Source organism: Aethalodelphis obliquidens, unplaced genomic scaffold, assembly GCF_003676395.1.
Source record: "Aethalodelphis obliquidens isolate GAN/ISIS:26980383/991018 unplaced genomic scaffold, ASM367639v1 scaffold42, whole genome shotgun sequence".
In the NCBI taxonomy this organism is placed as follows: domain Eukaryota; kingdom Metazoa; phylum Chordata; class Mammalia; order Artiodactyla; family Delphinidae; genus Aethalodelphis; species Aethalodelphis obliquidens.
Window position 1 is genome coordinate 3,220,917 of NW_020837986.1, and position 26,391 is coordinate 3,247,307.

At 49.6% G+C, this 26,391-nt stretch overlaps 2 protein-coding genes across 4 annotated transcripts in view; both read right to left on the reverse strand.

Moving 5' to 3' along the window:
* Positions 1-3,617, reverse strand: part of IFT52 (intraflagellar transport 52) — a 32,474-nt gene extending 28,857 nt beyond the window's left edge. The window contains exons 1-2 of one of the 2 annotated variants that reach the window (XM_027078270.1): positions 3,477-3,617; positions 608-732 (exon numbers count right to left, since the gene is read on the reverse strand). In XM_027078270.1, coding sequence (XP_026934071.1) covers positions 608-732; positions 3,477-3,497 — 146 coding nt within the window. In that variant the 5' untranslated portion in view covers positions 3,498-3,617. The remainder of the gene's footprint in view (positions 1-607; positions 733-3,476) is intronic. The other variant, XM_027078269.1, reaches the window with a different exon arrangement.
* A 1,476-nt stretch (positions 3,618-5,093) lies between these two features.
* SGK2 (serum/glucocorticoid regulated kinase 2) lies at positions 5,094-20,821 on the reverse strand. Of its 2 annotated transcripts, none has more exons than XM_027078277.1 (14): positions 20,670-20,821; positions 19,507-19,566; positions 18,853-18,902; positions 18,290-18,347; positions 18,000-18,083; positions 16,970-17,101; positions 15,777-15,889; positions 15,445-15,481; positions 14,329-14,415; positions 11,820-11,915; positions 10,980-11,135; positions 9,080-9,169; positions 7,281-7,486; positions 5,094-5,489 (listed from the first exon to the last, which is right to left on the reverse strand). In XM_027078277.1, exons 2-13 carry the CDS (start codon positions 19,540-19,542, stop codon positions 7,322-7,324), a joined length of 1,104 nt encoding a protein of 367 aa, XP_026934078.1. In that variant the 5' UTR covers positions 19,543-19,566; positions 20,670-20,821; the 3' UTR covers positions 5,094-5,489; positions 7,281-7,321. The 2 variants fall into 2 exon arrangements, with proteins under 2 accessions (XP_026934078.1, XP_026934077.1); XM_027078276.1 differs by having other exon boundaries at positions 5,098-5,489; positions 19,147-19,566; positions 20,670-20,708.
* Positions 20,822-26,391: the final 5,570 nt, after the last annotated feature.

The window sequence follows — 26,391 nt, forward strand, 5'->3', positions numbered from 1 at the left end:
TAGCGTCTAGACTGTATGGAATCAGAGGCTACAGAGGCACAGAAATGAAGGGATTTAGAGGTACCTGGTCCAGCCTCTCTCCCAAAGTGAGAATCCCCTCTAATAGGTCTGCCCCAGTCATTAGCCTGTCCTCAAGCACTACCTATAAGCCAAGGTGTCCAAATTAAACCACACTAGAGCATAAAGAGGCCCTCCAACTACTAATCAATCAGCTCTACCATTAGCTTGTATGATTACACATCCTTTACCCATTAAGAAAAACCACACACACACACACACACACACACACACAGATATTTTCATTTTTCCTTTCCCTAAAGTACTGACCCAAGTTAAAATATGGGGAAAGCCTCTAACCTCTTAAAAACTTGCATATGTATAACTGGAATAATTACTTGATTTGTGATTTGGGGGGACCACTTAGTAATATGCTAATTGCCAAGTTTTGAAAGATATGTTTTAATAATCATTTATTTTTTTCTGAACGACCTTTAAATGGAATTCCTCCCACCTAAACAATCTATTTTACATAAGAAAATAAAGACTTTTCAGTGTTATAAGCAGGCTGTTATTATCACTTAGAAGGGAAAACAATTCACTCGGTCACCTCTGAATCTTCCAATTACTCCGAAGTCTTTTCTGCATGGATTTATAGCCATTGCTGGTGGTAAATACTTCCTTTTTGTATGCATTGAAAAGAATGGTGCTCCGAAGCTCTTTCTCCATGGTCACCTTATGGAAAAAAGAAGGGATCAGAGAAAAGGGAAACAATAAACAATATTCCAAAAGAAAGACCCTAAAAGGAACCAATAGTCTACTTCTTATAATTCATTAAGAAAAGGTGGGCTTCCCTGGTGGCGCAGTGGTTAAGAATCCGCCTGCCAACGCAGGGAACACGGGTTCAAGCCCTGGTCTGGGAAGATCCCACATGCCGCGGAGCAACTAAGCCTGTGCACCACAACTACTGAGCCTGTGCTCTAGAGCCTGCGAGCCACAACTACTGAAGCCCATGCACCTAGAGCCCGTGCTCCACAACAAGAGAAGCCACCGCAATGAGAAACCGGCGCACCGCAATGAAGAGTAGCCCCTACTTGCCGCAACTAGAGGAAGCCCGCGCGCAGCAATGAAGACCCGACGGAGCCAAAAATTAAACAAATTAATTAATTAAATAAATCTATTTTAAAAAAAGGTACACAGCTGCAACTTAGCTACAATTTCCCTACAATTCAAAGGCTGAAATCATGGCTGCAGAAACCCAAGGCAAACCCTGGGCTTCCCATCAGCCCACTTCCATGGCCCTGCCCTGCCATCACACTACAGTGTGGGGAACCATATTTCCAACCTGATTCCTCACGGCTAACTATTGTTAAGTGTGGGGTATAGTTTTCTAAATTCTCTTTATACATATGGTAACTTATAGTTTTATTTACTAAATAGGACCATATGCACTATTCTGCAACACACTTTTTTCACCTAACCTGTATCTTTCACATCTTTCCATGTCACTATATATGGATCTACCACTTTCTTTTTAACTGCTGCACAGCATTCCATTTTGTGGATGTACTGAAATTTATGTAACCACTCATATACTGATTGACATGTTTTTTCCCCAAAATTTTTGCTAGTAAAAGAATACTACAAACATCATCTTTGAACATGATGTTTTTGTGCACTTTGCATATCTATAGAATAAATTCCTACCTGTTGAATAGCTAAGTAAATGATTTCCAAATTGCCCTCCAAAATATTGTACTAATTTTTACTTCCACTAACGCTAATATAGTTGTTTCCACACAATCTTATTTTTAATTTTTTTAATCTTTGCTAATAAGACAGGCAAAAAAAAATCCTTATTATTTTAATTTGCACTTTGAAATTAGTAAGATGGCCATCTTTCACTGTTTATATTGGCCACTTGTATTTCTTCTGATTTTCTTGTTCATATACTCTGCTATTGGGTTTAAAATTTTTCTAATTGATCATTAAATAAAGACTTCCATAAGTTTATTTGTCTTTAGACTTAGCTGCTGGTAGTTTTTTTGGTTTAGTTTGCTTGAATTTTGCAGGCCACACAGAAAGTTTAAAATTTTATAGAGTCGAAAGCATTAATCTTTTCCTTTCTGGCTTCTGGATTGCATGACATATTTAGAAGGGTTTTTATTTATTTATTTATTTATTTTTGGCTGCGTTGGGCCTTCGTTGCTGCACGTGGGCTTCCTCTAGCTGCGGCAAGTGGGGGCTACTCTTCGTTGCAGTGCGCTGGCTTCTCATTGCGGTGGTTTCTCTTGTTGCAGAGCACGGGCTCTAGGTGCGTGGGCTTCAGTAGTTGCAGCACATGAGCTCAGTAGTTGTGGCGCACGGGCTTAGTTGCTCCATGGCATGTGGGATCTTCCCGGACCAGGGCTTGAACCTGTGTCCCCTGCATTGGCAGGCAGGTTCTTAACCACTGAGCCACCAGGGAAGCCCTTTAGAAGAGTTTTTACCATGCTAAGACTATAAATACATCCAACAATGCTTTCTCCTAGTACTTTTATGATGTCAAAATTTTTAAGACTTAAATTTTAGTCCATTTGGACTTTGTTTTGGTGCTTTAATTTTGTTATTGTTTTAATTACTAGCAAGCTGCCTGACACCAATCCATCCCTTCTATGCTAATTTAAAATACCACCTTGCCTATATAATAAATCCCTAAAAACTGAAATCATGAATTCTATATATTCTATCTGCCTGTAAGTTCCTGCCCAATTCCATACTATTTTAATTACTACAGGTTTATAATATGTATGTTATAATACTTGGTGGTGCTGATACGAACTAATCTCTCTTATCACTCTTAAGTTTTAGAATTTTTCTCGTTAGTCCCACATATTTATTTTTTAGGTTGAACTTTCAAATCATTTTGTCACTTAAAAAAAAAATCCCCCCATGATCCCACCACAGCTATCTTTTCATGTTCCATTCCATCCATGCCTATGCTTATTTTCACAGTGTGTACATACAACATTGTATTCTGCCTTCTGATTAGATTAGTGGTTGCGTAGTTATGCCATAATAAACTCAATCTTCATGAGCATCTTTTCAATTTTTTGCCATCGTAGATCCTACTGAAATGTACATATTTCTGCTTCTGCCATTAATTATTTTTGCCGTAGGACAGATTCCTAAGAGCAGGATTCCTAGAAAAAGGGGATGGAACTAGGATGTCACATTATGGTTTCTTGTCCAATGCTCTTTCATACTGAGCAGGATGACTAAACATCTCCCAGCCGAAGGCGAGTTAGATTCGAGCCCAGTCTGAGGTCCGGGATCTGGGCCTATATATGCGCCCCCCCACACACACACACACTCTTACTTTACCCTAGCGGACCTCGATTTTCTCTAAGACGGGCCCAGCGGCCTCGAGGACAGTCCGGCGAGGCCCTCGCCAATTCCCAACACCTCGGTCGGCCCACCACGGTCGGAGTCCGTCTTACCTGAGGCCCAGTGACCACCATCTTCACCTGACACCGCCCACCATCCCGCGGCCAGGTATCCAAGGCCGCTTAGCAACTGCGGAGGCGAAGCTGCGCGCTGGAAGGGCGTGGACCCGAGCGTGGAACTACCTCCGGAGCGACGTGATGACGACAGGACGGAAGAGGCCGATTTACCTAGCTAGCGAGGAGGGAGAAGTATGGGTGGGGGCAGGGGGCGGGACTAATGTGGGACTGTACCATTATTTTAGATGAGGGGTAAATCCAAATAGAATGTGGATTAACTTTAGGCCAAAGATAAACTCATTTCATTTTCTCCTTTAATACCCAGTCTCATTAAAGCCTGATAAAAATGATAGGCACAAGGGCCCAAACTTCGTCCCACCCTGAGAAAGGAGACTAGTGGAGGCTTCCGACGGAGAGTGCGGAAGGCCCAGCCTTGACCCCAAGCGCGCAGGCGCAGAGCGGTGGCCCGATGCGGGGCGGGGCTTTGCGGCTGAGGCTGCGGCTGCGGTTGTGGGTCGCTGTCGCCCTTTTTAAAACGCGGGACACGAGGCACTGCGCGCGTTATAAGAGGGTTTCAGCGCCCTGGGAGGCCGGGGAGGCCCTCCAGGAGGAGGGTGGGCAGGTGTAGTGGTGAGGATGGGAATATGAGATAATTCTTTCTGTTTGATTAGTCCCACATCTCTGAGCGCAACAGTGCCACGCCCAGGTGAACCAGCCTCTGGGCATCCCCTGGCGGCGAGTTAGACCTGACCAGATTCTACCAAAAAATAAAAATATAAACTTTTAAGGGAGCTGTGAGAGGCCGAAGCTGGGCAGACAGGGGTCCCCGTTGAGCAGAAAAGTGAGAGAAGAATGGTTCATTAAGGCAAGGGTTGGGGAAGGGCATTTGGGCAGAAGGAACTGCTTATGCGGAAGAGCCATCGCCAAGTACGGTTTGCCCTAATGTCGCCGTGAAAATGAGAAACCAGACGCCGATAACCACAAACAGGCAACCCTTCTCCCCAGGGGAGGGCTCAGTGCCTGCCCTGAGGGAGCGTGGACGTGTGTGCAATGCAGCTGTCTCGCTGGCTCAAACCGATGTGAGCAGAGACTTTAGAATTTTTGTTACAGTCTTCAGCGGGTACAGAGTAGTCGGAGTTTTAGGGTCTTAAAACACACACACACACACACACACACACTACTCCTGTTGCTTTTTCACAACTACTGTGACTGCAAAGTTAAAAAGTGAAGAAGAGAGTGATTGTGATTTCTCTTCCTGAGGATGCTGTCTTTTGGTACCAAATTGGGTGAATACAGTTTGCAGTCAGGCTCTGCCAGAAGACCAAAAAAGTAGCTGCCCAGAGCACTTCTTCCGCTATTGGAGGTTGTAGACAGAGCAAGGGCCTTAGAATCAGCTGAACCAAGTTCAGTTCCTGGCTGTGCCTTGGACCATCTGGGTGACCTTGGGCAAGTTGCTTACTATCTCTGAGTGACAGTTTCTTACCTGTAAAGTCAGGTTAATAATTTCTAAACGCTGGCTTATTGTGAGGATTGTAGATAATGCACATGCAGCTCAGAATGTGCTCAATAAACCGAGGTGTGAACATATCTGTCTGATATTGAACAGATCAATTCAAGATTCATAATTTATCATTTTTATTTCCTATCCTGGTGAAAATTTTGTGATTTTACAGTCTTAGAGCAGATAGAACCGTTACGTGTTTCACAACCCATAGAAGGTTGTATACTTTGACAATACTATCACGTTTCTGACAACTATGCTCTGTTGCTTTTTGCTTTGGGAAGTTGGGGGGATTTTGGCTTCGCCCTCATCACAGTTCACACTTTTCTATTAGCAGATGCTATTAAGATGGAAATCATAGTGTTTCGCTCAGAATTCACAGCACATATCAAAGGATAATAGTAGCTCTTCTTGACTCAGCTTTGATCCCCAGTAGGTCAGTGTCAGTGTCATTGGTGTGTTTTCCATGGTCTTCCAGCTTCATCCCCCATAATTCCTGGGGCAGGGGGCTGGATAAACAAAAATGTAAGGCAAAGAGTGGGACTGAGTTAAGAGGAAAAGGCAGTAAAATCACCAGCACACACTGATGTTAAGAAAGTTCTTCTCTTGTTCACAAATCAGAAAGCTAATGAGACCACCATGAAGTAGGTGATGAACCACAAGCTTGTGAAAAAGACTTTTGTGGCACTGAAATAAGGCAGCACGATCCATCAGATAAGTGCAGGGTGTCCTGGACTCATGGGGTGTTATATGCTCACATTCCATCCAATCAGTATTGCTTTTAGAAATGGCTAATCCCCAGGACTGTACCAGCCCCAGCCTGGGCTCCCTATGGCCCTAGACCTGCCAAACATACAGAGGTATGTGAGGTAGAGCATAGCATGAACTTGGCAGCCAGGCTCAGACGATGAGCATCCAGTTGAATGCCTCCTCTTCAAGACCCTGTTTCCCATAACCCGGCTTGGCTCTCCTTAGAGATTTTGAAAGTCATTCTGCTTGGATCTAACAGAGTGAGAGGCAGACCAGCACAAAGGTTACCTGTGAGAGCCCCAGAGTCAGCTTATATGGCTCCAAGTCCCAGCTCTGGCCCTTGTTAGCTATGTGACCTCCAGGCAAGGTACAACTTCTCTCTGTTTCTTCATTGGTAAAAAGGGGATAGTTGCTCCCTTGGGGTTGTTTTGATGAAAACTGAGACTTGAAAAAGTCTAGCACAGAAACTGGTTCAGCATAGGCAAATGTTCTCAAGCTGACTTTGACCAGTTAAGCAAAGAAGGAGTGGTTAACAGGATCAGAATCTCTCAAAATCATTGGGAAAACTAGAGAATAAGAGTCGAGGATTCCCAGGAATGACAGGAATGATGCTGCAGCACTGATCTGATGAGGAAACTGATGCTGCCAATAAGTACCAATTGCTATATCGTTGCCACTTCTACACCAGGAGCTCCGTTTTGTGGGTGTTGTTACCGCAGCTACCACATGAAAGAGAGCTCCCAGTTCCTTCCTTGAGTCAAAAATCTGGCACAGGTGCATCCTGAGGCCACATGCCTGGCCCGAGCCGCAGGGTGGGCTGGGAAAGTTAGTATCTAGTATTTTCAGCTACTGTAAGTGGAGGTAGTTATTGCCTCTCATTATGGCTCATAAAACAGGAGATTCCCTGAATATAGCAAGAGGTTCAGATGCCAGGCAGACAAACCTAACAAATGTGCAATCCACCCACCCAAAGAAAGACATCATCGACATAGAAAAATAAGAGGGTGTTGGGTGATACCCTATAGGCTTGTTACATCTCCGTCATTTTACACATTGAGATCAAACTCCAAACACCAAGAGACCCTCTGGTAAAGAGGTGCTGGTTGCCTACCCAACATTTCCCCCTTCTCTCTTAGTGTTGGACCCCTGTATTATTGTGGGGAGTAATGTGCCCAGTTAATCAGACATATATCCCAACCTCCATTACAGGTAGGGTGGACGGCTACTGAGATGCAAGCAGAAGTCATTGGGTGGGGCTTCTGGGGAAGCTCTATAAAGGTGCCCTTTTGCCGTTTCCTCCTTTTTCCCTGCCCAGGACACAGAAGCAGTGGTTAGAGCTCCAGCACCATCTTATGATAATATAATAATCCTAATAGTAGAAGCCACTTGCCAAGGACGGCAGAGCAGAAATACAGAAAGCCTCTGATAACCTGTCATACCAGCCCTGGACCACCTAACATCACCCTTCTTTTATTGGCTGGGAAAAAAAGTCTTATTTAAGCCATCGTTACTCTGGGTCACTGTGACTAGCAGCTGAAGGTAATTCTTACAGATACAAGCTGGCTTCAGTGGTTTCACAGGTGCTTCTCTTCTAGCAATCTAAGACGGCATCATCCTCTGGTGCATAGGAAAATCCCAGGAAGGCACTTGAGGCCCCAGAACTGCTGGCCATAGTGTCGGGAGTGCAGCCAATGGACTTTGACACAGCTTCTTGGGTGAACTCTGGGTCAAAGTGTTTCAAGTCAGCAGGTCCTGCCTGTGAATATAAGCCAATGATAAGAAGGGAACACTGGGGTCAGAGCTGTCAAAGGAGCCCACAGCCATGAGAGAGATGTTAATGCTCCCCTCTGAGTGCCCCAGGGGCATCCTTACTTGTCACTTATTTATGCATTTACATTGGTCATTGTACTCCACGAGGTCCAATAACAATCTATCAATTCCTCCATCCCCTACCCCAGCACCCTACCTGCTCCACACCAACCCTCCAGACGCTGCTGGTAGGAAGTAGATTGTGACATAAATGCAGTATGAATCAAGGACATAAAAACTGTGCACAACAGGGCTTCCCTGGTGGTGCAGTGGTTGAGAGTCCGCCTGCCCATGCAGGGGACACAGGTTCGTGCCCCGGTCCAGGAAGATCCCACATGCTGTGGAGCGGCTGGGCCCGTGAGCCATGGCGGCTGAGCCTGCGTGTCCGGAGCCTCTCACAACAGTGAGAGTGGCCCGCGTACCGCGCAAAAAAAAAAAAAAAAAATGTTCACAACAGATACAGTACAGAGAACAAACTAGTGGTTCCCAGAGGGGAGAGGGGTAGGAGGAAGGGCAAAATAGGTGAAGGGGATTAAGAGGTACAAACTACTAGGTATAAAATAAGTTACAAGGATATAATGGACAGAACAGGGAATATAGTAATACTTTATAATAATTTCGTATGGAGTATAATGTATAAAAATATCAAATTACTATGTTGTACACCTGAAACTAATGTAATACTGTAAGTCAACTATATCTCAATAATAAATAAATAAGTAAAAATACATTCACATTCTTTGACTTGGTAATTCCCCAATTGGAATCCATCTTAAGGAAATAATCACCACTGTGGGCATAGATATGCACTTAAAGCTATTCATCAGTCCATTATGATAAAGAAAAAATGGTAATAACCTAAAGTTCACCATTAGGAATGTGGTAGAATAAGTTATGTTGCCAACATAGGGCTGAAATATTACACAGCCACTTAAAATCATACTTATAATGTCTTATATGACTTAGGGAAATAATGACATAGTTTTTAGCAAAAAGAAAGAGGGGAGAGATGATATTTATATATATGAAGTGTGACCTATGTAAAAAACATAGAAAAGACTTGAAGGAAACATGCCAGTGGTGCTTTCTCTTGGGTAGTGAGATAATAAGCTTTTTCTCCTTGATGCTTTAAACGTCTGTTTTACACACTTTCTAGAAAGAATACATGCCATTGTTATTATAAGGAGAAAAGCTAAACAGAGACAGAAAATCTTTACAGGGCTTGGCTCTGTCTGGGGGTGCTCCGTGACACAGCGCTTTAAAAACTGTAAAGAGCTCTGCGATGAGGGTTATTGGTGCTAAAAGTAAAGAAGTGCAGCCTGGCTCCTCACACAGAGCTGAGCTGGCGGTCAGGACTTCTGGGCTCTAGACCCAATTCTGCCTCTAACTTATGGGGTGGCCTTGGACAGATCACTGAGCCTCTTGGACCCTTGGTTCTCCCATCTGTAGAAAGACAGCGGGCTCAGATACCCTCCCCAGATACCCTCCAAGCTTCCATCAGCCCTGGGAATCCAGAATCTAGAATGTGAAGACCTCTTACCACATTAGGGTTGAAGGGTGGAGTCAGCCTCTTGTGGTACAAGTCGTCCCAGTTTATGGGGCTGAAGAATACATGGTTCTTTATCTCAAGCTGCAGGAAGAAGGTGCTGATCAGAAGTAGCCCTTTCCATTGGCGTTCCCACCCCACCTCACATGCCTCGGAGCTCCAACTCTATTGGCAACTGGTTGTCAAGCCCTAAACTCTTTACCAGGAAGGTAACTTGCCGTTCTGGCTGGTTTCCTGGGACAAAGGAGTGTCTGCAGTTAGACTTCTCCCCTTCGCCATTATCTCGAACTCCAGCCTTCTCCTCGTAGCAGTTGTTTATTCCACAGCTATTTAGTGAGCACCTACTCTGTACCATACTAGGCTGTAGAGGTATGTCAGTGAACAAGACAGCAGGACCTGCTCTTGGGGGCCCCAGGGGATCTTGGGGATCCCCTGTCCCCCATTCTGCTTCAGTGCATCCTGACTCTTCCAGAATTCTAACCAGAGAAATAGAGCAAATCGACTCACTATGGAAGATTTGGGAAATAAAGCCCCAAGACAAGCTGCAGTTTCCCAAAGATCCGGAATTTAGGATTCAGCCCTGGGCGTGATTCACCACTTCTCTCCTAATCCAAACCAGTGCTGGCACGAACTTCCACCTGTTCCAGCAGGACCCTCTCTCTACCTGTGTTTCTCAAAGAATGATTCTCTGGCTCCATATCAAACCCCCCGGGGGGTTGCTACAAAGCCAGATCCAAACTATTTCCAGACGAACACCCAAGAAACTGGTAACACTCATTGCCCCCAAATTTAAAAAACTCAGTGGCTGGAGGGACTTTTTCTGAATATCCTTTGGGTTTTGATCTATGGGAATGTATACCTTATTTTAAAAATCATACATATTTTTTAAGATGCAAATTTCCTCTGGGAAGGAGGGGACCTGTCTTCATGAAAGCCCTGTTCTTTAAGCTGTCCAGGGATGGGTAGGCAAATGCCCTAAATGTTGTTACACTTCACAGTATCTGGCATATAGGGCAGTTTGTAAAAGCACTACATGCTAGACACTGGCCTAGGTGTTTGTATATATTATTTAATCTTCATAAGAGCTATGAGCTGGGTGCTGTTATTACAGATGGGGAAACAGGCGCACAGAGAGAGGTTAGCCATGTGCCCAGGGTCCTGCACCTAGTAATTGGTAGAGGAGGGATAGGAACCCACGTAGTTTGTCTCACAATCCATGCATCTCAACTTCTACGCTAGAAGAGCAAACTTCTAGGGAGCATGCACAGTTGGGACAAATTATGAACCATAAGATACAAAAAGGCCAAAAACCAACTGCCACTTCTGAGGTGCTGGGAGCAAAAGCAGGATACCGGGCATGAGCCCTGCACACACCACCACCAAGGGGGTGGGCAGACAACCTAAGCCACCCATCCTGCCCGACCCAGAGATCTGCCCCTACTCTCACCCCATTTAAGGAATGAGTCCACCCCCCTCAGAGAGCAAGCAAGGGCACCTGTTACTTTTCTTTTGCCCCCTCGTGCTGTATAGCACAAGTCCCAGTAAAGCCCTGCCTGAATTCCTGTCTGGCCTCTCATCGTACTGTCACACTCTGTAATAATTTGTGTTCGTCTGTCTGCCTTCCCCTCATAAACTTAATAAGGGCAGAGACCCAGTCTAACGAATCCCTAGCATTTAGCTCAATGCCTGGCACATACGAGGTGCTCCATAAATACTGGTTGAATAAAAGCGTTAGAATGAAGGAAATAAGTAGGCAGCTGTGCATCTCCAAATGCGTGAATTAGCAGTGCCTGGGTTTAGAAAATAGCTGGATGCATGTCACTGCTTCTGGGTTGCCTCTGCAGGAAGCTGAGAGCCCCACGAGGGGCCTGTGCTCCGCTAGCAGGTCACTTACAAAGTCTGTTTGGGAGCCCAGCCGCTGCCTCTGGTCCTTGTGAAGCAGGGCTTGCAGGAGGTCGCAGGCGGCCACTGTCCGGCCCCCAGGGATCCGTAGTGGCTGGTTCAGAATGTTCTCATACATCTGGGACAAATCTTGGCTGTAGAAGGGCGGCTGGTGAGAGAGAGAGAGAGAGAGAGAGAGACGGGAGGACCATCCATGCTAAAGTGGGCACAGTTCTCAGGGACACTTGGAGCAAAGTGGGCAGCTGGAAGGATTCAGCCAGACCTGTGTCTCTGCGATGGCTCACATGGCAGATTGGAGAGAGACAGAGACCTAAGGGCATCCAGCACAGTGCACAGGCTGTTGGGAAGGCCGAGAAGTCTCTCCCCACCAGTGTGAGGCTTGTGGACCCCCCAGGTGCCTCCTCTATCCCATGTCTCTTAATCCAGCTTGTGCAACGACTTTGCACTTTGCAAAGTTAACAGTTTCCTGTCATCATTTCATCCCAGCCTCACAACCATCCTTTGAGACAGGTTGTAAGTTTTCAGATGAGAAGAGCAGGCAGCCTAGGATTGGGTCCAGGGGCTGGTTCCACAACCTGCCAGCACTGTGACCTTTCCGGGTCTCAGTTTTCTTGTCATGAGGCACCACAGGAGTAACGTGAGACGGTATACTGTAAAGTGCGGAACTGACTTTATTGAAAAAATATATCTAATCCTTGTGTTCACTTTGGCATCATCTTTTTTCAGCTTGGAGAGGAGTGATGGCTCATTCAGTTCCTCAAGGAGCCTGAGGAGGCCACACAAGGGACAGATCCACCCCCATCTCTTCCAAAGTCCGCTATACCCCACTCACCAGGCCGTGCAGCATCTCGTAGAGAACGGCCCCCAAGGACCACCAATCCACTGCCCGATCATAAGGCTCTTTACGAAGCACTTCTGGAGCCAGGTACTGTTGAGGGGAAATACATTTATCTGAAAGACACTCAGCCTCCGTCTCCCCATTTGTAAGCAAGGCACTTGGAGGAAAAGCTCAACAGGGGTTGATCCTGCTGTGATATTTACTTGTCTGTGCCTATGTTTATTCAGCATCCATTTGTCAAAGACCTGATTTGCGTGGGGCTCTTTGCCAGTGTGCTAGGGACATAGAGGAGATCAGGCAGGACTGCCCTGTACAGTTGTATGTGTTGTGCATCACACAAAAGTACCAACCAAAGGGGTAAAAGGGGCTGCAAGCCTGGCTATGATCAACTTACCAAGCCATAACCCTAGTATAGGGGTGCATCTGACAACTGACATATATTTATTTTTAAATTTTATTTATTTATTTTTGGCCATGTTGGGTCTTTGTTGCTGCTCAGGCTTTCTCTAGCTGCAGTAAGTGGGGGCTACTCTTTGCTGTGGTGCAGGGCTTCTCATTGCAGTGGCTTCTCCTGTTGTGGAGCACAGACTCTAGGTGTGCAGGCTTCAGTAGTTGTGGCACGTGGGCTTAGTTGTTACGTGGCGTGTGGGATCTTCCCGGACCAGGGCTCGAATCCATGTCCCCTGCATTGGCAGGTGGATTCTTAACCACTGTGCCACCAGGGAAGTCCCAACTGACATATATTTAAAGGGGAAACTTTTTCTAATTAGTCTGCCCAAAGTGGGTGCCTTTATCGAATTTGCTCAAAAGCATCCAATCAGTGTCTTGGGACTAGGAAAGCCCTGGGAATACTCCCGGGGCAGTGGGAAGACTAACGGATAAAGTGTAAGTCAGTGTGGCACATACTTGCTCTGGAAATCTTAGTAACAGATGAATGGAAAGGAGTCAGGAAAGAGGAGGTGGCACTTGTGTTCCTCCTGACAGCTGAATGCGTGCCTTGCTCAAGGAGAGAACCTGAGGCAGAGCTGTGCTTCCTGCCAAACCCGAGGGCTTAGTGGCCTCTTAGCCTGGTGTCTCTGCCACTGAGGAAAGGGGTCTCAGCAACAGACAAAGCCACTTCGAGAGACTGTGCGTGCGGAGAGGGGCAGGGAATTACGCAGACCTGAGCCCTACTGGGTGTGTGGTCACAAGCAGGTCATTGAACCTCCTAGAACCTTGGTTTCCTCATCCACATAATGGGACTGCAGAATCCCTCTCTAGGGGCTGTGTTAAGGACACATGCTAACATATGTGTTACCCCTTGAACAATGGGAGCAACTGTGGTTACTCCTGTCTGTGCTCCCAGCACCATGGCAGTGGCTGAGTCATGGAAGACACTCGTCAGGGCCACATGTCTCCGACACAATCCAAGGTGCCGTATCCCCTCCTCGCCTCAGCAGTGTCCAAGGAAGGGACGGCTGGGCTTTTAGGCTTTGGGAGGCCAGTTCTGTCTGAGGACACCCTGCCATACCCAAACACAGACAATAGCTCCTGCTTAGAGAGGCCGTCTGTCCATCAGCTCCCCTAAAACCAAATTGAGGAGATAGCTGAAATCTGAGACCCAGATTCTCAAGCACATGGAGAAAAACAAAAGCTAAGCTCCTGTCCCATGCCAGTTCGGGAGAACTTGCCAGCCCTGCAGCCTCAGTCCCCCACCCCCAATCCAGACATCTGTCCAAGCAGCTGGGAAACCCTTTGGACCCAAGGTCCAAGGAGTTTAAGGAAAGGTTTTTAACCCCAAAGCTGCAGGGAGGCCTTGGCAGGACAGAGAGATGTATGTGAATTACTGCTGAAACTCGCAAATTTTAACCCTCCAGGATCTTGGTGGCTGGAATAAGGAGGTAGACCAGTGTCTTCACCCTTGCAAACCTTGATCTTAACTGTCAGGCCAGGGCCTCCTGTGGCACATGGACTTCACCCTGTAGGGCAGTGCTGTCCAATACAGTAGCCACTAGCCACACATGACTGCCGAACATTTGAAATGTGGCTGAGCTGAGCTGAGCTGAGAGGGACCATAAGTATAAAAGGCATACCAGATCAAAGACTTAGTTAGGAAAAAAAAGAATAAAGTATTTCAACAATTTTATGTGGATTGTATGTTGACATGATACTACTTTGCCTGTGTTAGGTTAAATAAAATATATTACTAAAATTGATTTCTCCTCTTTCTTTTTTCTTTTTAAATGTGCTTGCTGGAAAATTTTAAATTGCATATATGGTTTGCATTTCTGTTTCTATTTCTATCGGACAGCACTACTGCAGGGTTTCACCAGCCGGGTGCCAGCAGCCCCTAGAGCTGGTGCCCCCATGACACGGAGGAGGGAACCAAGGCTGAGTGTACAGCCGGCTCGGGGAAGTGCTTGGGTGGAAGAAGTGAGTCCCTCTGATATAAGCTGGTGGCCCTAATCAGGAGCTGTGGCCTCATCCACTCCCGGCCTTGCGCCTCCCAGGAGGTTTAGCTTACCTCTGGGGTGCCACAAAACGTGGACGTGGTCTCCTCAGGCTCTACACCTTCCTTGCAGAGGCCAAAATCCGTCAGCACCACGTGTCCCTATAGAGGAGGGAGGGCAGGGGTGGGAGGGTGGTCTGAGCCAAAGGTATACCCAGGTCTATCCCCAAAGCCCAGATGCCACATCTGGGGCAGCGGCTGTGGGGTCTGATGTCCCTGGCAAAGGCACGAGCTGGCGGCTCCACTCAGAGACTCAGTGCTTCTAACCTGGATGCTAAGAGCAGCACAGGGGCCAGGTGGGGAGATGGCATTGCACTGTCTACTCCCAGCTCATCACAAACTCAGATCGACAACCTACAACAGCAGCAGTTCCAGAATGTTCTCGCTGGAGGGGCCTAGTGGCAGCAGCCCCCTTAACAGAGGGCTGGGGACCCAGAAAGCATGCCTTGTGGCAGCTGAGTGAGAGGGTGGTTGGTAGAGCAGTGAGTGGATGCTGTGGGGCTCTGTCCAGATCCCCTCTTTAGGAGCTGTCCCACGCATCCCCCCATGCTGGGCCATTGCCCTCATCCAAAGTCATGCCCCCACTCAAGGGGCAATCCCCATCCAATGACTGGTCAGTGTGGGGGCACAGATGCCCAGCCTCCTTGCCTCAGTCTGGAACAGTTCAAAGAGTCATCCCAGCTCAGGCCCACCCCACCCCTGTACGATCAGCTGAGGAGGCCTCACTTGCAACCACAAGGCAGGCGAGCTGCTTCCTCTGCCCAGTCCTGCCTCCTCAGCCCCTTAAACGTGGATCTCTTGAGAGTGTCCCCCAGGAAGCTTCTGCACCCAGTAGCCCATCTCAGAGTCTATTTCCAGGGAACACAGTCTATGCCACGGAAGGACTACAAATCCTCGAGCCTCCACATGACTCCACCCCTGCCCCCCACCCCGTATACACGTACACGCACATGGATACGTAGCCACGTGTACACATAACGCATATGCGTGTACATATATGTGTGTATACAGGCATAGGCACACATGCACACACATACTTGAATGCGTCCCTAGCCACATGCACGTATGCACAATGCGTGCACACACACTCACGGGCACACAGCACACACGCACACACACATACCCACCAACCTGGCCGTCCAAAAGAATGTTCTCTGGTTTCAGGTCCCTGCAGAAAACGAGAGAAAAGGGCGCTGTGATGTCACAGCTGCTTAGTGACATGAGCTGGGGACCGGGGTCCTGCAAGAGGAATCTTCATGGAGATGCAGAGATGCACAGGGAGAGCCCGAGGAGGATGGGCACTCAATCTCAGGAAGGAGGGGGCCCCCACTCGCTGGCGGGCCCTCCTCCTCAGACAGAGGACCAGGTTCGCCAGGATTTCAGCAGGGTCTGGGGGTTCATACGACGCCTGGCTGTTGGGGCAGAAGGGCCAGGCCTAGCTCTGAGCCACAGGCAGGCCTCACCTGTAAATGATGTTGAGAGAGTGCAGGTAGCCAATGGCGCTGGCCACCTCGGCGGCGTAAAACCGGGCCCGGGGCTCCAGGAACCGGCGCTCCCGCTGCAGGTGGAAGAAGAGCTGGAGGGGGAGGAGACAGGTGAGCGGGTTCCTGGGGGGCTCCAGCTCCTCGAGAGTGGGGTGGGGGGCAGCTGGCCAAGTGACCCACTCTCTAAGCTGCAATGTCCTCATACAAGGAAGGGCATGCCGGTCCCTGCTCCACAGAGCGGGCAAAGTGTCAGCAGGAAAGATGAATTAGCAGGGGTGGACCACCTACTGAGTTTCAGGCTCCAACCAGACCCTCCCACATCTCTAATCTCCTTTAATCTTCCTGACTACCTTCCAGGTATCAAGTAGGAGGCCAGTTTCACAGAAAAGGAAACTGGAAGAGTCAGAGCAGTCAGGTGACTTGCCCAAGGTCACGTACTGTAATTGGCAGAGCTGTGATGTGAACCCGGGTGCGCCAAAGATGTGCTTTTCCTCCAACCCAGGTGATAAAATGATTATGATGGTCAGACTGAGCCTAGGTTAGATCTGCTCCCGGGCCAGTTGCTTTGGTCTATTTGGCTGGCAAAGAAAGCCCTTTACCTCCACCGGGGAATTTAGGGATGCAGGACAAAAACTTCCCTCTTGGCATCAGGCTAAGGAGCATGAGGTCACACAGGTTAAATCTGGGGTCACTGAGAAGGGCCATCTTGTCATCTTGATCAGAGAGGCAGAAGAGGGAGCCCAGCTTATCCCAGCTGTGCTTCTGGGGCACCAGGTGGCCTCAGATCATTCCCACAGGGACTGGTCACTCCCATGCAGTGGTCTTTGGTGTAAGATGGGGGCATTAGAAATACTGACCACAGAGCTCCTCTAACATTGACTTTTCCCAGGTCCACTGAAGGGATTGTGGGCAGCTCTGCTTGGAAGTCAAGTCATGATGATGGCTGGGAGTTCGATGGACCTGCCTTCAAATCCTGGCTCTGCCGGGTACAGGCTGAGTGGCCTTGAGCAAGTGAGTTACCTGCCCGAGCCTCGGTTTTTTTCAGCTGCAGAATGGGTCTGTTGTAAGGATGAGGGGAGATTGTTCCAGAACCTGGGGCACCATGAGCATGTGGGATGGAAAACTCCTGCTGAGGGCCGGGCAGGGAAGGCGCCAGGTGGAACTATACCCACCTCTCCCCCGTTGACATAGTCCAGCACAAAGTAGAGCTTCTCCGGCGTCTGGAAGGAGTAGCGCAGGCCCACGAGGAAGGGGTGGCACACGTTCTTCAGGAGCACGCTGCGCTCCGCCATGATGTGGCTCTGCTGCAGAGTCACACAGACGGGCCGTGTCACCGCCTACACGGCCACCTCACCCAGGACCTTCTCGTGCCCCTGCTCAAACACCCACCGTGACTCCTCACTGCCCTCGGAGCCAAGCCCAGGCTCCTTGCTTAGTATCCAGGACTCTGCGGTCTACCTCATCCCTGACCAGTCCACGTGGGTGCACCTCCAGCCCTGGATCCAAATGCCCCGCCCCCCTCCCCGGGACAGTAAGCAAAGCTATGTTAATACCGCATAAATGAGTCCCAAGGACAATCCTGCAGAGGGAGAAGCTGAGCGTTATCCACATTCAGCCTCGGTTGCTGTCCCCCTGCCTGGATGCCGTTTTCAGACCATCAAAATCCTAGCTTCAAGGCCAGCTGCAAGGCCACCTCCTTCAGCTTTCTGAAGGACACCTTCCCTTCGATGTCCTTGTTAACATTAATTCCCTCTCCTGAGTCCTCCAACTTGATATCCAGTTCTCTCTCAGGGCCCGCTCTGTCCTTCTCATGGAGCTGGTGTTAAGAGACTCAAGTCAGCCAAAGTATCTAGAACTCCCCGTTGGCTGTAGCTTGAAGCGCCTTTGGAGAGCCGGAAGTGTGATCCCCACGTTGCACAGATGGGGAGGCCAGCACCTGACAGAGCAGAGGACTGGTCCACCACGGAGCCCTGAATCTTTAGGGGAAAGCAGAGAGCCGGGCCGGGTCACCTGCAGGCCCTTGGGGTAAGGCGGTTAGCCTGCCTTCCTGGAGAAGGGTCAGCATCCCAGGCACCACCTGGCCCCCCTGCTGGGCCACCTCTGCGCCCAGAGTTGCTACGCATCTTTGGAAGCCACCTGAGGCTGGGGGCGGGGGGCCGTCAAGAAGCAGGAGAGGAGATGCCTGGGCCCAAGCCCTGGTACCTCTTTCTTCTTTAAGATGGACTTCTTCTGTAGCACCTTCACTGCGTAGAACATCCCGTCAGACTTGTGCTTGGCCAGTAGGACCTGAGCAGAAAGACAAATGCAGAACCCGTGGTGACTACTCCTCCAGGCTTTGTATTTCTCGATGGCAGTGCAGGCCTCCAGCCCCTGCCCTGCGCCCATGATTCTGCAGGTTGTAAGCTCCCTCTCTGCATGTGCAGGTAACAGCAGGGGGCAGAAGAGGCCAGAGAAGGGGAGATGCAGGCCTTCCATGCTCACGGGTCACTCACCTTCCCATAGTTTCCTTTGCCAATGACCTTGAGGAAGTCGAAGTCGGTGGGCCGGGCACTGGGGGACGAGGGAGGAACACGGGTCAGCATTTGCAAGCTTGGGAAACTTGATGCTTTAGTTCAAATCAGAGCTTCTTTTTAACTTTGAAGCTGGAGAAGGCAGGGAGCTTTCTAAGAACGCCACGTTCTCCCAGCCGGGAGGGTCTTATAAGGCTGGCCCCCGCCCCTGGGGATCTCACAATCGTGTAAGAACAGACAAGGCCGGGAGAAAACCAGACACAACAGCATAGAAGGCAAAGGAATCTGACCTCCGAAGACTGAGAAGGGCCTTGAGGGTGGGGAGCTGCTAGTAATGCAGACTTTGGGGGATACTTCAGCCACAGAGCTCAGCATGGGCAGAGGCTGGGGAATTAGTGGGAGATGAAGCTAGGTGCCGGTCCTAGGCCCAGATGGCAGAGGATCTTGACGCTGGGCCAGAGAATTGGATTATATTCCCAAGGTGAGGGGGGAGCCAGGTATGAGGGGAGCCAGGGAGGAAAGTTATATGAGAGATGAGAACTCACTTTGGGTTGGCCGAAGGCCCCAGGTTGATATTCCCATTGGCCCTTGAGGGCTAGAGACATTTAAAGAAAGAAGTGATTAAAATCAGAGGGTCCCTAGTCCTTGGCTCCCTCTCTTTCCCCTGGTCCAAGTCCTGCTCCTTTTCCAGTATCTCTATTAGGCTTCTTCCCTCCCTCCCTCCCTCGTCCCTCCCTCCCTCCCCCCTCCCTCCCTCCCTCCCTCCCCCCTCCCTCCTCCCTCCCTCCCTCCCTTCCTTCCTTCTTTCCCTCCACCTGCCAACCCACCCACCATCTCACCTGCTTCACACAACAGCCTTGGGAGGCTGCTGGCCGTTGTACCAAATGTGAGCGTGAGGAAACTGAAGCCCAGAGAAGAGCCATCCAAGGACTTCCAGGATGCCCCACTGGCATGAGAACGCAGGTGTCCTCAGGGCCAATCCCATGATTTCCCACCCCATTTACTTCTTGAAGCCCTTGCCCAAGTCTCTTCTCTCTTTACCCTGTAAACGTCCCAGTTCTGTGGGCTCAGAGTGACCCCTGCGGGCACCCCCAGTCCTGGGACCGCCCACGCGGCTGACTGGGACTTCCAGGGCTTTCCTCAGCCTTGGGAGGAAGTGAGCCCCCTGGTGGTGGGTGGGGGAACCAAGACCCACTCACCTGCAGACTGGGGGTCCCAGCCGGGCTAGAGTCCATCTTGTAACAGTGATCAGGTGGGCTCTGGGGACACAAGGAGAAACAGGATGAGAGAGCTGATGTTGGGGAATTAGTGTCACCTGTCTGGGGCCTTAGGCACCGCTGCCCTCTCCACCCTTCCCCAACCCAGACACCTGCCCGAGGTCAGCAACCCCTTCGTGGGACAAGAAATGATATCCCCTGGACCCAGCCTCTCCCATCAAACATCTCAGGAGGGAGAGGGAGGATGGTCAGCGGTGGCCCCTCCTAGGCTGAGTCCTTTCAAGGGTTGAGGACGGCCAGGGCAGCAAGATCCCTGTGAGCCAGGGCAACTCTGGATATCTGGGGTGGCCAAGGCTGGAAGGAGACTTGCAGAGCATGAAGTCTGAACCCTTCCCCCCATTTCACTGGTGGGAAGTCTGAGGCCCAGAAAGGGACTTTCCTAGGGTCCCACATCTTGTGAGGGGCAGGCTGGGCTCCCCTGGATCCCTGTGGACAGCCCCGGGCTGGGCTCTGTGCTGACTATTATCTCTCTGCCACAGAGACTTCTGCCTAATGTCCCTGGAAGGGCAGCTGCCCTGGGGACCTTGGGCCAGAGCCATGGACAGACCCACTGACCTATGTCTATTTGAGATGAAACAGTGGAGAGTGTGACCAATGGTCTATGTGGCCAGGAGCATATGTCTTCCCTGCCCCCAGCCTGCAAGGTGGGGGAGGCCGGTATGTCCAGGCCCTGGCTCAGCCCAGGACCCCAGAGCCCTATCCCTGCTTGGAAGGTCAAGGCCAAGAACCGAGATCTCACCTGAGAACCCAGTTGCTCGTGCAGGCTGCTGGGCACTGTGCATGCCAGGACCACAGCTTTGGCCTACTGTGGGACCTGGGCTGCAGTAGAGACCACCCGCCTTTATAAGGAGGTCCCTGGAGCAATCACCCCCTGGCCTTCTTGGGAGCTGAGAAAGGGACCACAGGGGAAGCGAGGGAATGGCCCAGCCCTGTGGAGCCCTGAGCCACAGAACTGCCCAGATAGGGAGTGTGGCCTGGCTTCAGCCAGTGCCCCGTGTCTGTGCTCCCGCAGACAGCCCACACGCCCCCCTGGCCTGGCCCTGACAGCCCCTCTGCCAGGCCCCGGCCTCCCCAGCCCCACGTACCTGCACAGCCTGAGGAGAGGCCGCGGGGAGAACCAGTGGTTGGAGCCGGAGGATGGTCAGTGGACAAGAGAGCCTCTCTCTGTTCTCCCAACAAGGGCCGAAGTGTCTGTGCCTGGCGCCGGCCTGGCCCCGGCACCCAGCTCGGAACTCCCGGCTGCAGCAAGGGGGCTGTTGATGTCACGCGGGAGCCAGCGGGGCTTAAGAAGGGACCGAAGACCTCTGTTCCCTCGGGGACATCGCCTCCCCCTGGGGGGTGTGGGTGGAAGGCGGTGAGTGACAGCTGCCAGAGAGCCCGGGCGATGCTGGGGCTTGTTAGAATGCGTGTGAGAGTGTGGGGCAAGGAGTGTGTGTGCAGGTGTTTCGTGCAGAAATGTGTGTCAGTGTGTCTGTCTGTCTGGTGTATCAGTGTGTCCCTGTATGTCAGGGTATTTGTGCATCCGTGTGACCACGTTTGTATAATTTTGTCGGTGTGTCCGTACATCTGTGACTCTCTGTTCTCACTGTGTGGAGATGTGCTTCAATGAGTCTCTGTGTAGTGTAGTGTGTGGACATGGCAGTGTGTACCTCTATATATGTTAACGTGCTGTTTGTGTATAAGTGTGAGTCTGTGTGATACCTGTGTGTGACAGTCGTCATTGTGTGTCTGTGTTCATATTGGTGTATATCAGTAAATTGTGTGTGTGTGCTGTATATGTGTGTGTGTGTGTGTGTGGGTGTGTAGGGGGCCTGTCTATGAGGAGACATGTTCCCCAGGGCCTACCAAGGCCTGGTACAGACCATCTAGGGCTGAAGATGAGGTTCCAGAGACCTCACCGTGGCAGCCGAGAGCCCTTTGCCTCCCAAGAACCTGCAGGTGTTTCAGAGCCCGGGTGTCTGGCTCAGTCAGCGTGGCCTTGGTCTTTGCTGAACACCTGGCCCTCTGGGCCTTTCCCTGCCGGCCCTCCGGGGCTCTGGCCGCTGTCTCCAGGGCAGGGCTGGTTGGCTGTGTAAGAGCCAGGAAGCAGGGTCCCGGTGGCACCCTGGTGCATGAAGGCCTTGCTGCCTGGTGCGATAATCAGGTACTCACAGGGTCCCTTCCTCTCTCTCGCGGAGGTTACATGGGGCGTTCTGGGGAATGAAGGAGTTGACAGGGCCTGACTAAGCTCCTGCCCTTCTGGAACTTTCTATGTGGTTACCACATGCCACACCCAGACCTCTGTAGTTCACCACAGCGTGGGTATCTGTGCAGCTGGGGCCGAGGGGGCTGGTCAGGGAGGGACCTAAGCCCAGTGGCCTTGGGGGTTCTCTGTGGGCTCTGAAGCAGGGGTGTCATACGAGGAAAACCCAAGAACAGTATCAGAGCTCTCCATTTTTTAAGAACAGAAATGTTGAACCAATACACAGATGGACAGGATATCATGTTGGCAAAACAAATGCCCAGAACAAGGACATTTCTTTTCAATGATGAGACACTGATGCAGCCTTCATTTAGGAGCACTGCTTAGAACAGGAAAACAATAATAAAAATAATAATAACCTCAGTGTCCCACAGTAGGGCACTTCAGAATACCCGCCGGCTGTAATAGCGCCCTCTCTGGAACTTACATCCCTCTTGAGAGACTGTCCCACTGCTATGTTCGCTTCTCAGTTAAAGTCCTTGAGAGTTGTCTGGACTTGGTCCCCACTCCCCCTCCTTTTCTCTCTTGAACCCATTCCAAAGAGGCTGTCATCCCATTATGCCTCCAGAAGAGTGGACCAATGACCTCCTGTGGCAGAGCCAGCGATGGATTCTTTGACCTCATCTAAGTCAGTGTCTCTGAGGACATAACCTCTTTTTCGCAGCTGGCTTTAGGATCTCCCGGTTTCCCTCCTGCCTCGTGGATTGCTCTTTCTTCAGATCTTCCACTGGATTCCCCTGTTTTTTACCCTGAAACACTGGCCCGGCCTCTATCTATACTTGTTCCCCAGTTGACCACAACCAGTTTCATGGTTTTAAGTGTCGACTAAACGCCACGATTTCCAAACTCATCTCTCTAGTTCTGCTTCTCTCCTGACTCTGGCTTCTCTGACACTTCACTAGTTAGATGCCTAGAGGTGCTTCACTCTTAACATGTCCAAAAGGAAAGTCTTGAACCTTATTCCTTCCACTCTGCCCCAGACTACTCCTCCCTCTGACATCCATCTCAGTAATGGTACTACCACCTACTCAAAAGTTCAAGCCACCAACTCGGAATTCATTCTAGAAACTCTGCACCCTCATCCCTCCTCCATTCCACCATGAAATCCCATTAGACTCCACCTTCAAAATATATCCAGAAACTACTGCAACCACCCTGTCCTGAGCCACCATCATCACTTGCATGGATTATTGCCCTAGCATCCCTACTGTGTCCCTATTTCTTTTTTTTTTAATTAATTAATTTTTATTGGAGTAGAGTTGCTTTACAATGTTGGGTTAGTTTCTGCTCTATAGCAAAGTGAATCAGTTATATGTATACATATATCCCCTCCTTTTTGGATTTCCTTCCCATTTAGGTCAGCACAGATCATTGAGTAAACAGTAGGTTCTCATTACTTATTTATTTTGTACATAGTAGTATATATATGTCAATCCCAATCTCCCAATTCGTCCCACCCCTCTCTTCCCTCCTTGGTATCCATAAGTTTGTTCTCTACATCTGTAATTCTATTTCTGCTTTGCCAATAAGTTCATCTGTACTATTTTTCTAGATTCAGCATATAAGCGATATTACACAATGTTTGTTTTTCTCTTTCTGACTTACTTCACTCTGTATGACACTCTCTAGGTCCATCCACGTCTCTGCAAATGACACTATATCGTTCCTTTTTATGGCTGAGTAATATTCCATTGTATATATGCCTGTGTCCCTGTTTCTATCTTGAGCCTCTAGAATCTTTCTTCACCAAAGCCAGAGTGACCCTTTAAAACTGGAAATCAGATCATGTGACTTTGTTGCTCAAAAACTCCATTGTTCTTCCCACCACACTTAGGATTCAGATCCAAAGTCTTTTCCACAGTCAACAAGATTCCACGTGACCCGGCTCCCATCTCCATCTCCACCTGGGTCTCCAGGCCCTCCCTCTCACTACGCTAGGACCTGTCTGGCCTTTTTGCTGTTCCTCAAACACACAGAGCTCCCTCTAGTCTCCTGTCCCTTGCACTTACGTTTCCCTCTGCTTAGAATTCTTACCCCAGATGTCTGCATGGCTGGCTTCCACTAACATCACAGAAGTCTCTGCTCAAATGTCACCTCTCAGAGAGGACTTTTCTGATTGTGCATAACTGATTGTCCCAGTTTGTCTTGGACCTAGGGGTTTCCTGGGATGTGAGACTTTCAGTGCTTAAACCAGTACAGTCCTGGGCAAACCAGGATGGTTGGCCACACCGCAATACAAGTCCCACCGGTTCCCCATCCGGTGTAAGACCTCACTCTCTGACACCTTATCCTGCAACTCTTTAATTGTTTATTTTCTGTCTTGAACTAGAACATCGGCTCTGTAAGTGCAAAGATTTTTCTTGTTCACTGTTGAATCTCCAGCATCTAGATCAGAACCTGGCATATGGCTGGTGCTCAGTACCTATTTGACTGATGAATCAAGGGACGAACTGATAAGATAAATTATAGTACATACATAAAATGGAAAATTACCCAGCTAAAAAATGGTATACGAGGGCTTCCCTGGTGGTACAGTGGTTAAGAATACTCCTGCCAATGCAGGGGACACAGGTTCGAGCTCTGGTCCGGGAAGATCCCACATGCTGTGGAGCAACTAAACCCGTGCGCCACAGCTACTGAGCCTGTACTCTAGAGCCCGCAAGCCACAATTACTGAAGCCCGTGCGCCTAGAGCCCGTGCTCCGCAACAAGAGAAGCCACCGCAATGAGAAGCCTGCGCACTGCAATGAAGAGTCGCCCCCGCTCACTACAACTAGAGAAAGCCCGCAGCAACGAAGACCCAACGCAGCCAAAAGTAAATAAATAAAATAAATAAATTTATTAAAAAAATGGTATACAAGCTTATGTGAATCAAAACGGGAACATACATGTGATACAACGTCAAGGCAAAAAGCAGGTTTCCAAATGGTAGGTGACCAGGAATACCATCTTTGTAAAGAAAGTATAGACATGCAAATAACCATCAAAAAAACGGCTGGAGGGACACGACCCAAGGTGACAGTGGGTTACGTTCCTTTTTATCTTTGTACCACTGTGTAAAAATTCTCAAGTGTTGCTGTTCACTTAATACTTAGGTACTAAGTCCTGGTGGGAGCTTTGACATGCTTGCTGCCCCCAAACACACTCTCCCATCACCTTGACTGTGACTCCTACACCTGAGCAAACTCTCAGCATCTTTCTCTCCTGGTACCACTGCCCTCTGATTTTTCTGGCCAGAGGCTGAATGAACATCGATACTTTTCCCCTGACTCTTCAGACCTGCAGAGACCCCTGCAAACTCCCGGCGGGGGGGTAGTCCAAGCTCCTCCGTGAACCCTCCAGCCTGTTCCTCCCCCTAACTTGCCCCAGCCTAGACTTGCATCCCTCTGCCCCATCACTACACTCACCTGCCCCCATCTCCCTGGACCTGCTGAATGCGGTGGGAGTGCGGGTGGTGTCACACAGCTCCCTCTTCTTGGAACACTCCCCTGACCAATCTGGTCTGCTCAGCTAACCTTTGTACCTGTCCTCGCTCGCCTTCCCCAGAAGCCCCGCCAGACCACCCCCAGTGCCATGAACCCTAGCTCCCTTCCTTGGGTCCACTTCTGTTATTACACTGTCTTCACTCTACTGTCATTTATTCCTTTACAAGCCTGCCTGCCCAGTGCCCAGCAATGACATACCAATGACAGTGCATACCAACTGGGTCTTATTTTGTTCCTGCAGTGCCATGGGTTAGGAACTATCATCATTGCTGTTTTAAAGAGGAGGAAACAGGCATGGAGAGGCGAAGTGACTTGACTGAGACATCTAGGTAGTAAATGATATAACTGGGTTTTGACCCAGGCAGTCTGACTCCAAAGCCCATGGCCTGGAATTTCAGGAAGAAGTTAGGAATTTAGAAAAGAAAGGAATGAAGTTAGTGGGAAGGAAGTTAGGATGAAATGGGTTAGTTAGGAAGGAAGAAAATTAGGCAGCTGAGAAGGCAGAGAATTAGTTGAGAGGGAAGGAAGGAAAGGAGCAAAGAAGGGATGGAGGGGGACTTCCCCGGCGGTCCAGTGGTTAAGACTCCGCGCTTCCACTGCAGGGGGTGTGGGTTCGATCTCTGGTCAGGGAACTAAAGATCCACAAAAAAAAAAAAAAAAAAGAAGAAGAAAAAGGAAGGGAGGAGGGAAATTATAGAAAAAATGAAGGAAGGGAGTTAGCAAGGAGCGTGTTAGGAAGGAAAGAAGTCCATAGGGTAGTTAGAAAGGAAATTAGCTAGGTAACTAGTTCCCCAGTTTGGTAGACCAACAGGCCGGCAGGCAGGTGCCCTGCTCACGGCTGAACCGCTCACCTGAGAAGGCTGTATCCCAGCTCAGGTCCTGGGCAGCAGTCCCGTGCCCAGCTCTGCCTTCCGGCCTCTCTGCATGGTCCCTCTGACCTGAAACCCAACCCTGACTTGCCGAACAACCTTCCTGGTCAGGAGCGACCTGTCACCCACTCGCTCAGGCTCCCAAACCAGCTGAAGTTCAACCTCCCAGACCTGCTGGCTGGGAACCGGCTGCAGGGCTTTCCAGTTACTAA